The sequence below is a fragment of the Schistocerca piceifrons genome, chromosome X (genome assembly GCF_021461385.2).
Source record: "Schistocerca piceifrons isolate TAMUIC-IGC-003096 chromosome X, iqSchPice1.1, whole genome shotgun sequence".
Classification (NCBI taxonomy): Eukaryota; Metazoa; Arthropoda; class Insecta; order Orthoptera; family Acrididae; genus Schistocerca; species Schistocerca piceifrons.
Window position 1 is genome coordinate 383629253 of NC_060149.1, and position 12434 is coordinate 383641686.

General features: G+C 40.3%; 1 protein-coding gene across 3 annotated transcripts in view; it reads left to right on the forward strand.

Moving 5' to 3' along the window:
• LOC124721467 (WD and tetratricopeptide repeats protein 1-like) overlaps nt 1–12434 on the forward strand; it is a 207539-nt gene that overhangs the window by 182032 nt on the left and 13073 nt on the right. Inside the window, exon 15 of one of the 3 annotated variants that reach the window (XM_047246459.1) lies at nt 2444–2546. The exons of the other annotated variants lie outside the window; for them this stretch is intronic. Coding sequence (XP_047102415.1) covers nt 2444–2527 — 84 coding nt within the window. The 3' untranslated portion in view covers nt 2528–2546. The remainder of the gene's footprint in view (nt 1–2443; nt 2547–12434) is intronic. 3 annotated transcript variants of the gene reach the window in all.

Consider the following 12434-nt stretch of genomic DNA (forward strand, 5'->3'; position numbering starts at 1 on the left):
ACCAACGTATAATCTCGCGAAACATCTGGCAGCGCAACTAAGCCCTTTAGTAGGAAAGTGTGACCATCATATCTGTAACTCACAAGACTTTATTCGTCGGCTCAAGAACTTACGGCTCGCACCAGCAGATATACTTGTAAGTTTCGACGTAGTCTCGCTTTTTACTCGAGTACTATTGCAGGAATCGTTGTTGCTCATTTGCGAGAAGCTGGATGGGGAACTTTTAGACTTATTCCAACTTGCGCTCACCTCGACGTACTTTTTATTCAATGGACAATACTTTGAACAGACTGGCGCTGTCGTAATGGGTAGTCCCTTGTAACCCATTGCGGCTAATCTTTTTATGGAAGACTTCGAGGAGAGAGCACTCCAGTCGTTGGATTTGAAACCTACGTGCTTTTGGTGATATGTGGACGACAACTTTGTTATCTGACCTCATGGCACTGCATCGCTGAATATATTTCTTGAGCATCTTAACTTGCTTCATCCCAACATCAAGTTCACTATCCAGATGGAGAAAAATGGCAAACTTGCATTCCTGGATGTGTTGGTACGGAGAAAAGAAGATGACACATTAGGTCATGCAGTGTACCATAAACCAACACACACGGACTTATACCTACAGGCCACCAGTTGTCACCATCCTTCGCAATGAAGTGGCATGCTTAGGACGTTGGTTCACAGAGCACCAGCCATATCAGACTCAGACAGCTCATCTAATGAGCTACTCCATCTGCGTAGCACTTTCCAACAAAATGGATATTCCAAACGGGAAATTCATCATGCCTTACACCTGAAGCGGGTTACCCAATGTGAGGAACTGGAAGAAGGCGAAGAATAAAGGGGAATGGTCATCTTGCCATACATCGGCGATGTCTCTTCAAAAATAGGAAGATTATAGAAGAGGCATAAAGTTAAATGTGTCTTTCGTCTGCTGGCAAAACTCGGAGCTCTCTTGGGCTCATCTAAGGACAGCCTTGGCCTAAGAAGACCTGGCATTTACGAGATTCCTTTTAGCTGCATGTCATACATCAGACAAACTTGTTGCACTGTAGAAGAGAGATGTACTGAACATCGACACTACACTCGTCTGAAGTAGCCAGAGAAGTCTGCAGTGGCCGAGCATTGTCTCAGTATAGGCCATTCTATGAGTTATCAACACACCAAAATTCTCGCATCGACGAGTTCGTACTGGGACAGTGTTATTAAGGAAGCAGTGGAAATACGTAGCTCGATGAATCTTTGTAAACAGAGACACGGTAAGGAAACAGTGGAAATACGTAGTTTGATGAATCTTTGTAAACAGACACACGGGCTTTCAGCTCAGTACAACTTGGGCTCCAGCAGTGGCCATATTATAGTCGCATCGAGCAGAGAGGAGTACTATTGGTCATACGACGGATGACGATTTGCAGCAACATAAATATTCTGTTGACAACGGGAGGATAGTCACGCGTCTTACGTGAACGCGCATTTTTGCTCGCGGTTTCTGACAGAGGTCGCTGGGGCGGCCGATGGCAGTGCAGAGCAGCAGCGGTAGCCTCCGCGTGTGCACCGAAGTCTTTGGTTCTTCATCTTGTAGGTGTCATTGCTGTCCTTCCAACTATCGGTTGATATTGTCGCTATTGGCCATCGAATTTGGTGCCTTCCACGCATGCGCACTTCCTGCCTAAGACAGGCATAAATAGGGGGCTCTAGTCATGGTGTAGCAGATGTCGGCCAGTTGCGCTGATGAAATATTGTGGAGTTTTCACTATGACATCTGACGTCTTGCCCGAGAACCATATATACAGAAGGTAACTTATCACCCATGAAAGGTTTGTTCAGTAAAATTTAATTATTTCTCTCACTAATGAAACTGTGTGTTGCTAAAGGGGCTTAACTTTGCAGTTTGATGTTTTCCCTTAGTGGAAGTTGTCTTTATTGTTATTTATTCCAGTACTAAGATGAGTGGTATACTTTGGTGAAAGACCACGTTCTTAAACTGTTTTTAAAATTAAATATTTTTTAAAGACTGATCTAGTAGCTCAAGAAATCTTTTATGGGTGAAATGATGGAGCGGGAACTAACTTTGGTACACCAGTGACAGTTCAATTTCTTATGGTCATTTAATGTGCATGTTGAGATTGTTTTTTGTAAAAAACTGGAAAGAAATGTTTTCCATCATAATGAATTCAACAAATATGAGATGGTAAATATACTGTTCAATTCATTTAACATCAAATATTCTTAATGATAAGTTAATTAAAATCATTTTCTCCTTATTGGACCTGGTATAAAAATAATTCCACCTGATAACATGATGGTTGTGGAAGGATTATCAGCTATACTATTATCCATTAAAACTGCAATACACGGGAGAATAGCAAATAACAAAAGTTTACATTTTGTATGTATGCAGTTTAGTAGGAAGCATGAATGATTAAAATTTTGGGTGATATAGGGGTATACAGGGTGGAACACTTTGTATGAAGAGCTGCATCCCCTGTCGGCAGCAATGGCTCTAACCTGGATGGGCCTCCGTTAAAACTGAGCTTGGATGACAGGTACGAGTATGTCATTCCGTGTTGCTTCAACTCTATGCTAGAGGTCATCAGTTGTACTGATGAATGGTTGTGTGCCAGTCTTTTGGCAACCCACGATGAGATATTTTCAATGGGTGAGAGATCTGGAGAATTTGCTGGCGAGGACAACAGTCAAATATCCTCCGTATTGAGGTAGGTCAGGAGAGCATGTGCAACCCACAATCTAGCATTATCTTATTGAAGGATAATGTCACAGAGACATCATAAGTAGGCCACAGCCATGGACTTTAAAACATCTTAGATATAATATTTAATCTCCAAATTACTATTTAAGTGAACCAGAGGTGATCATGTTACGTACACGTTGGCACCACATACCACTGCAGAAGGTGTTAGGCCTGTTATTACAATGACAAATCCAATCTGGCAATGTTCAGTCTCCTCGGAGCCTCCACACATGGGTATATCCAACATGATGCTGTACACAGAACTGGAACTGCTCTGTAAAGACTGTATTATTCAGCGCACCACTGTCGGCATGCCTCTGTCTGCTGCTGTGTTGAGGGAAGTCACAACAATAACCACTCTGCTGATCATCCATGCTGCTCCAGATAACGTCACACTGCCCATGTGGACACTTGTCACGCTGCAAAGAAGCCCATTATATTACTTGAGGACTGTAGGATCCTTCGTGGCTGAACAAGCAATAAGTCTGTTCTCTTTGACTCTTAATGTGTGGGACCACAACATACTCAGACAACTTCACAACTAGGTCCTCCATGGAAGGTTGCCGATTTTATTAAAATCTTTCCTTACAGAGCAGTCATTGAATAGGAGACGTGCTCTCAGACAGTTTTGCACAGGAAATTGGTGGCCCTTCAGGCAGCATTTTAAGTTTTACCCTCCTCTCCATGGTTACAAAAAGCATAACTGGCATGGTGAAGAGACCAGTAAAGACTTCACTGTGCTGATAATTAGATTATTTACTACTACTCCTCCTATCTTTTATCCAGAGATTATCAATTACACAATATTAGTGAACTGGAACTGCATTTTAACAGCACCATTTTCCATTTTAATCATCATCTCATATTTGATCAAAGGCTCACATGGCTATATTTGTGGAATACTAGAATAGGAGCCCTTAAAGCTCTAGATGTTTCAAAGTGAATCTGTGGAAAGGTATGGTATACAGACAGGTCTTGTCTACAGCAATTTTAGAAAGCGTTCACATGGTCCTGTCTAGAGTGTGAGTGTACCATTCATGATTCAGCCAAAAGTAAATTTGCCTAAAATGTTTATATTAGTCAGCACTCACACAATTTTTATTTATCAGACTGGCAAGGGGAGCTTTCAGAACAAGCCCTATTTGTAGCCTTTGTGCCAAAGCTAGTTAGCAACCACACACTATAGTATAGCAGCTGCTAATGTTACAGCACACCATTAAAAGGAAATTTGTCAAAGAGGCTTCAGTGTCCATCATCATTGCTCACACTCTGGCAGTGTGACTATTCTAGAACTGCCCACAAGTCACAAAGCTATTAGGGATGTGGCCAGAACAACTTGTAACAGGGAACAACAAGTGCCCAGTGTTGGAGCAAGCAGTCACCTCGGCTGATACAGAGACCCAGGATAAAATTTTAAGTTACCTGTGTAGATATAGTTGAATACGTTAGATTTCATGTATAAGCTCATATTACTTTGTGTTTAATTTATTAGAGGAAAACAGGTGGGTAGTTCTTGACAGCTAAGCAGCTGGTGCGTAGAAAACAAACTAATGATAGCAATGCACAGTACAGTTTATGTTACTAAAAGGAACATTATCAAGAATGAGAAATCCCACAGTCAGAATAAATTACCAGCCTATGAAAAGAAAATAAGTGTATAAAGCAAAACTTTCATGCACATATAGAAATCATGTGCCAGAGAGGCACTAAAATCCAAAATACAGTAGCAACAATTGGCTAAAGAAGTTTTCATCTGCCACAAAGTGCAATAAAAAGTACCACAACACAATCTTACTTGCTGTTAGGAGCTTGTGCTCATAGAGCCAGAAAGGTAAAAACAGCACAGGCTGTATGGTAAGCACAGAGAAGTGTTCTCTGGCATCTGACAGGCACATGTAGAACAACACTGAGGTGCTGCTGATGGTATTAGGCTTGCTACCTCTAGACCTAGCAGTAGGAAAGAGGTGCACAATAGTGCCTCAAAAAGTGTGAACATGACAAGGTAAAGGAGATACTGGGCACAAGAACTGTAATGAGTAAGGAAAAAAAGGCATGCATTGATTGAGAATGGCAAGAAATCTGGTACAGGACAGAAACAGGGAGGACAACCTACCAGCTCCTTTCTAACATACAAGAAAGAACAAGAATGACATACTTCCTTCCGACCAAGGTATCTGTACACTACCTGTCTGAACATTGTCAGTATCCCAGCTACTTACTAAAAATACAACGCCACACCACAGATATTGGTACACTGTTGTCCAAAATTAAAGCAACGAATTGCTATTTCCCTTTCGCTAATTTACAGTATAATCATACAAACTGTCAACAGATGATTGTATGATCATCTTTTGCACGAAAGATGGCATTCCGGTAAACAGACAACTATGCCAATGGTAACATCAGGGTTCTGTCAAACGGGGTAGTGTTTGTTGGGTAGTTCCACTTCCACAATCGCTATGTACACAGCCGTAGACGGTGCAGTATGGCATAGAGAAGACGCTTACCAGATTCTCTGCAGTGCAGGGCCATAAGAAGAATGGAAGCAGGGCAGTCACAAACTGATGTGGTCTGATAGCTTAATGTGAATCATTCTTTTGTTTTTTGGATGTGTCAACAGTTTAGAGAGACCAAAACTGTATGCTGAATACCAGAGCAGGGCCAACCATGTGTGACGTCAGAAATTGACAACAGTTATTTGACTGTAAGCGCACGATGAAACTGCCTTAGTATTGCACGGCAACTGGCATCTGATCTCACTGCATCCACTGGACATGTTGTATGAAGGCAAACTGGTACAGAAGGCTTCAGTAGAGTGACCTTTATTGTTGGAGATCTGCTGTATGTGTACCTCTGACGCATCTTCACATAAGGGAATATCTAGAATGCAGTCATCAACATGCCTCCTAGGCAGTTGAACAGTAGGCTAATGTTCTTTTCACAGTGAGTCCCGATTTGGTCTGGAGAGTGATTCTCGATAGATCTGCATCTGGAGGGAACGTGGAACACAATTTTCGGACCCAAACATTGTGGAAAGAGAGCAGTATCGAGGAGGATCCCTAATGGTGTGGGCAGGGAATCTGTTGACCACACGAACACCTGTTCATGAAATTGTATGGGTGAATCAGCAAGGTCTAACTGCTGTCAGGTTTCATGCCGAGATATTGGGACCTCATATGTGGTTGCTGCAAGGTGCTGTGGCCCCAGACTTCGTATTGATGGATGATAATGATCAGTCTCATAGAGCACGGATTTTTGATGTTCTCTTGGAATTGGAAGATATTGCACACATGGCATGGCTTGCATGCTCTCCTGACTTGAATCCCATAGAGCATGCCTGGGATGCACTTGGGAGACGTGTTGCATCACGTCAGCATCCACCAACCACTCTCCAAGCTTTGTGAGAAGCTCTGCAGGAACAATGGGTGTTTTGGCATCAATGTGAGATTGATGACATCATTTACAGCATTCCCTGCCATCAGGCCTATTTTGTTGCCAGAACAACTCATACCCTATACTGACCACATTAACCAGTTGTGGAAGTGTGTGTGCAAATCCATTAAGGTGGAAAAAAGAAAGGACAGTTTTGTGTATCATTATGCATGTTGCAGTTGTTTACGTTTTGTATTATTTACATTATTTCTACTTTACTATGACCTGTTCATACTGTTTTTGTGGCAAAATAAATGCAGCCTTGCAAACTTTCCATTTGTTACTTTAATTTTGGACACCAGTGTAAATGTAGAGCAGTCGACACCACATATCACCTTATCTGGGAATGTGCCATTAGACAAGGCGTTACAGACTAGGACAAGAACACATTTGAAAATGCAACTGTTTATAATAAGGAATGAGGAAATGTGGCATAAACTGAATTCACTAACAGCTAAGTTATCAGCTTATGAACTACAAGCCTACATGGTCGAGAGACAGACAAGAGGCTATACATCATGATAACGAAGCATGCCATGGCAGAACATCCACCTACACCCACCTTCTGGAAGCAGTCAGGAGATGAGCCTCATGGAGGACCAGGAAGGATTTCCTGAGACGCTGACAACCATGTCCCAATCTCTACAACTTCGCTGGCACAGCAGCGCAGTTCCTGTGAATCCTGAGTTGCATTTCAAAGCAGTGGGGGCTAACCATCCAGACAATGAGAAATCCAGTTTGCTTCTGATACCAAGTATAGTAGTTTAATGTAGTGTAGTTTGTGTAGTGTAGTGTAGTGTAGTGTAGCTTAGCGTAGCGTAGCGTAGTGTAGTGTAGTGTTGTATTGTAGTGTAGTCCATAATTATAAAGTACAAAATTTGTAATCACCAATGCTGCATAGTCTAATAGACCAGTAGTGTGTGCCTTATGTATTCCAGATGAACGGATATCTGTACGCCAGATGGCCAAATGGTAATATGTAGACTTTTTTATTTTTTAATTTTTTTTAGTATTATTGTTAATTTTTATGTAGATATTCTGTGTAGATGTTTTCCTCACTTAAACAGCATAATGCTTAGTTTTTACGAACACTTGTGAAATTATGTTAAATATTATGTGCTATATTCTTACCAAATAATGTTCAACATTTGGTCTGTCATTTTATATAGATGACAGACTAAAAGAAAATAGCAAATAAATAATAATAATTATTATTATTAGTGTTTTAAATGAGCACTGTAATGACATAGTGATGTACACAGTTGGCTTTATGGGGACTAACTGGCTGTCCAGTTGATTTCCCAGACAACACCCTATTGAGTCTTCTACCAGCATCATTGATGCTGAGTTATATTCAGTCTTCATGGTTCTCAAGCAGATTAAATGTGGTCATATGAATAGTTTCTTCATCTTGTCAGACACTCAGTGTGTCTTGCAGCAACTATTTCTAGTAGAGAATCTTGTCCAAACCAACATTATGCACTATTTTCTCTGCAGAAGTGGATTTAACAGGTGTCATTTTGTTGGGTGCAGGCACTTTGGAATTCACAGTAATAATATTGCAGACACAGCAGCCAAGTAGGTTTGTGTTGAGAATTCAGTAGCATTATGTGAGTTCTCTGGTGAAAAGAACAGCCATGGGTATGTGGGAAAGAGAGTGGCTGTAAGCAAGTGAAAAAACTTAAGAATGATTAACTGACCCATCCATATGGCATGCTTCTATACAGTCCCTCAGATGGAGGAAGATAATTTTAGCTTGGCTTCATACAAGACATTGCCTTTTAACTCATGGCTACCTATTGTGTCATGAAGAGCTGTCAGAATGTGAGGGCATGTGCTTGAGCATGCGGAATCACACACACACACACACACACACACACACACACACACACACACACACACAGAGAGAGAGAGAGAGAGAGAGAGAGAGAGAGAGAGAGAGAGAGAGAGAGAGAGATAGATGCATATTTCTATATTTTACATTCATATACTTATTATTTTTAAATTATAATTTTACTTACTGAAAATTAACCTTTTGTATGTTTTAGGCTCATTTTATACCCAAGAGAGTATTGATTCAGGCAATTTTGGCATTTTTGGGGGCTACAGGAGTTGGCTGTTCCCACAAGTTTTACCTGGAGGGATGGCCCCATGCAGCCTCGAAAATGGTGACATTGTCACACATTCTCAAAAAAGCCTGCCGATGTATTTTCGCGATGTGCACCATAACAGTAATTTTTTATAGGGGAAGACTTCTATGCTAAGTTCACAAACCACATACATTCAGCAAACAGTCTACGGGTGTACTGCCGGTCCATAGTGTCCAATTCGCACAATATTTCAGCACTCGGATATGTGGCCATCATCAGGTGCATTGACGAACTGAGCCCCTGAGGGTGCACAACCAACTTATATTCCCTTCCATCACAACCTATTCCTCCCACAGTCCATGGCCGAGAGTGGGTGTTGGCAATCACAGAGACACTTGTGTCGGCATCTGTGGTAGCATCAGTGTAGTTGCTCTGTCCACCTTGGTTGCCAGATTGTTATGTTTCCTGAGCATCTTCTTAATTAGACTCAGTGCTGCTTTCCAAGCCTTGCTGAGGTTATAGCCACAATTTCTGTTGCTAATTATCCCCGATAGAAAATTTCGATAGCATCTGTAATGACACTGTCTCAATATTTGGAAGTCAGCACTAAAATCCTGGTACATTTATATTCCATCACATGATTCTCTGACAGTCAGTGCTCTGTGAGTACCAACTTGTTGGGGTTCATTATTTGAGTGTGCCTCTGGTGTTCTCAGCATCGATCTCATTGGTATGCATTGTTTGTCCAATATTTATCTTGTCACATTCGCATGGAATCTGATCCACTGAGGTGACAAAAGTTGTGGGGTAGCAATGTGCACATCTACAGATGGTGGTAGTATCGTGTACACAAGATGTAAAAGGGCAGTGTTTTGGTGCATTTGTCATTTGTGCTCAGGTGATACATGTGATAAGCTTTCCGACATGATTATGGCAGCACGATGGGAATTACCAGAGCTTGAACTCCGAATGTTATTTGGAGCTACATGCCTGGCACATTTCATTTCGGAAATTGCTAGGGAATTCAATACTCTAAGATCCACAGCATCAAGAGTGAGCCAAGAATACCAAATTTCAGGCATTACCTCTCACCACAGACAACACAGTGATTAACGGCCTTCACTAAATGACTGAGAACAGCAGCATTTGCGTAGAGTTGTCAGTACTAACATACAAGCAATACCTGCTTGAAATAACCACAGAAATAAATGTGAGTCATACGACAAACATATTGATTAGGACATTGTCACAAAATTTGGTGTTGGTGGGCTTTGGCAACAAACGACTGACACGAGTGCCTTTGCTAACAGAATGACATTGCCTGCAGTGTCTCTCCTGCACTCATGATCATATTGGTAGGACCCTAGATGACTTGAAATCTGTGGCCTGATCAGATAAGTCGTGATCACAGTTGGTAAGAGCTGGTGGTAGGATTAGTGTGTGGTGCAGACCCCATAAAGGCATGGACCTAAGTTGTTAACAACGCGCTGTGCAAGCTGGTGGTGGCTCGATAATGGTGTGGGCTGTGTTTGTATGGAATGGACTGGGCCCACTGATCCAACTGAACTGATGATTGAGTGGAAATGGGTGAGTTCAGCTACTTGGGGACCGTTTGCAGTAAATCATGAACATCGTGTTCCCAAACAACAAGGAATTTTTATGGATGACAATTGCCATGTCACCAGGCCACAAACATTCATAATTGGTTTGAAGAATGTGCTGAACAATTCACATGGCTCATTATTTTTGCAGTGGACTTCCAATGACTTGTGGAGTCCATGCTACGTCGAGTTGCTGCACTACACTGTGCAAAAGGAGGTCTGACACAATATGAGGTATTCCATGACTTTAGTCGCCTCAGTGTGTACCCTGGCCTTCTGCAAACTGAGGTTGTCTTTCACACTCCCCATTCATTCATTCATATACAGATGGGCAGTAATAAGCCTGCTATTGAGATCTCTAAAACGATCATTTTTGTCATAATCTCTACATATGTAGTACATTAAAGCATGAAATAAAAAAATCACCTAAAGCAGACTCAAAACACACAGCAAGACAGATGCATTCCAGCCTTTTATCAAATTAATTGAGCTTCTTACACAATATACATGTTTTCCTAATATCAGAGCACTCTTACAACTGTTTTGTCTTTCACTCCATCTTTCCAGAGGAAGAAACTTCACTGTGATGTCATATGCTAGAAAACAACATATGCAGATACACATTAATATCATTGATGTCACAGTGCAGCTTTTTTATTTTTATTTATTTATTTACTGTAGGACCAAATTGAGGAGCAAATCTCAAAGGTCATGGAACATGTCAGTACATGAAATTACAACATAAAAGTAATAACAGATAAAATAAAATGTTTATTAACCGAAAGAAAGTCAAGCCATAAGTTTTTAAGTAAACACAGTCAACAATATAACATAAGTCAGCTTAATTTTTCAAGGAACTCCTCAACAGAATAGGAGGAGTGACCTATGAGGAAACTCTCCAGTTTTGATTTGAAAGCATGTGGATTGCTGCTAAGATTTTTCAATTCTTATGGTAGATTATTGAAAATGGATACAGCAGTATACTGCACACCTTTCTGCACAAAAGTTAAGGAAGTGTGATCCAAATGTAAACTGGATTTCTGCCAAGTATTAACTGAGTGAAAGCTGCTAATTCTTGGGATATATATATATATATATATATATATATATATATATGGCTCAGAAACAGGCAGTTCAACAAATAACTAGTGTAAGTTCGCAAACCTCTTGTTGACCCCTGTTCAGTAGTCTGGGTATTTTGACATTGCACTCTATATAAACTGCCTGTTTCTGAGCCAAAAATATCCATTTAGAATGGGAAGTGTTACTCCAAAATATGTATCATATGACATAAGTGAATGAAAATAAGCAAAGTAGACTAATTTTTGTGTCAAACAATCATTTACTTCAAATATTGTTTGAATAGTAAAAATGGCAGCATGAAGTATTTGAACAAGGTACTGAACGTGGGCTTTTGACAGAATTTTACTATCTATCTGAACACCTAGAAATTCGAACTGTTCAGTTTCACTAACCGTATGTCTGTTCTGTGAAGTTAAAACAGTGGGTTTTGTTCAATTGTGTGTTAAAAACTGTAAAAACTGAGTCTTACTGTGATTTAGGGTTAGTTTATTTTCTACAAGCCATGAACTTATGTCATGCTATTTGAAACAGAGCCAGTGTTACACATAACATTCTTTACTACCATGTTAGTGTCATCAGCAAACGGAAATATTTTAGAATTCCCCATAATACTAGAGGGCATATTATTTATATATAACGAACAGGAGTGGCCCCAAAACTGATCCCTGGGGCACCCCCCATTTGACCGTACCCCACTCAGACCCCACATCACAGCCATTCTCATCACTGTGATTGACATTTTGCTGTCTGTTGTTAAAGTAAGAAGTGAACCAATTGTGAGCTGCTCCCCATATTCCGTAATGGTCCAACTTCTGGAGCAATATTTTGTGATCAACCCAATCAAACACCTTAGTTAAATCAAAAAATGTGCCTAGCATTCGAAACATTTTGTTTAATCCATCCAGTACCTCACGGAGAAAAGAGAACATAGCATTTTCAGTTGTTAAATGACTTCTAAAACTGAACTGTACATTTGATAGCAATTGTATGATATAAAATGGTCAATTATACTTAAATACACAGCCTTTTCAATAACTTTAGCAAACACTGATGGCATAAAAATAGGTCTAAAATTGTCTACATTTTCCCTTTCTCCCTTTTTATAAAGTGGCTTCACTACTGAATGCTTTAATCACTCAGGAAACTGACCATTCTTAAAGGAAAAATTACAAATATGGCTAAGTACAGGGCTAACATGTGCAGCACAGTACTTTAATATTCTGCTAGTCATGCCATCATATCCATGAGAGTCCTTCGTCTTCAGTGATTTAATTATTGACTCAATCTCCACCTTGTCAGTACCACAGAGTATTATTTCAGACATTAATCTCGGAAACACATTTTCCAAGAGAGTTATATGATTCCCTGTAGAAACTTACGTTTTTATTTAATTTACCAGCAATGCTCTGAACATGATTGTTAAATACTGTATGATACGTGTTATATTTGTCATCTATGTTATTGGCACTATAAATA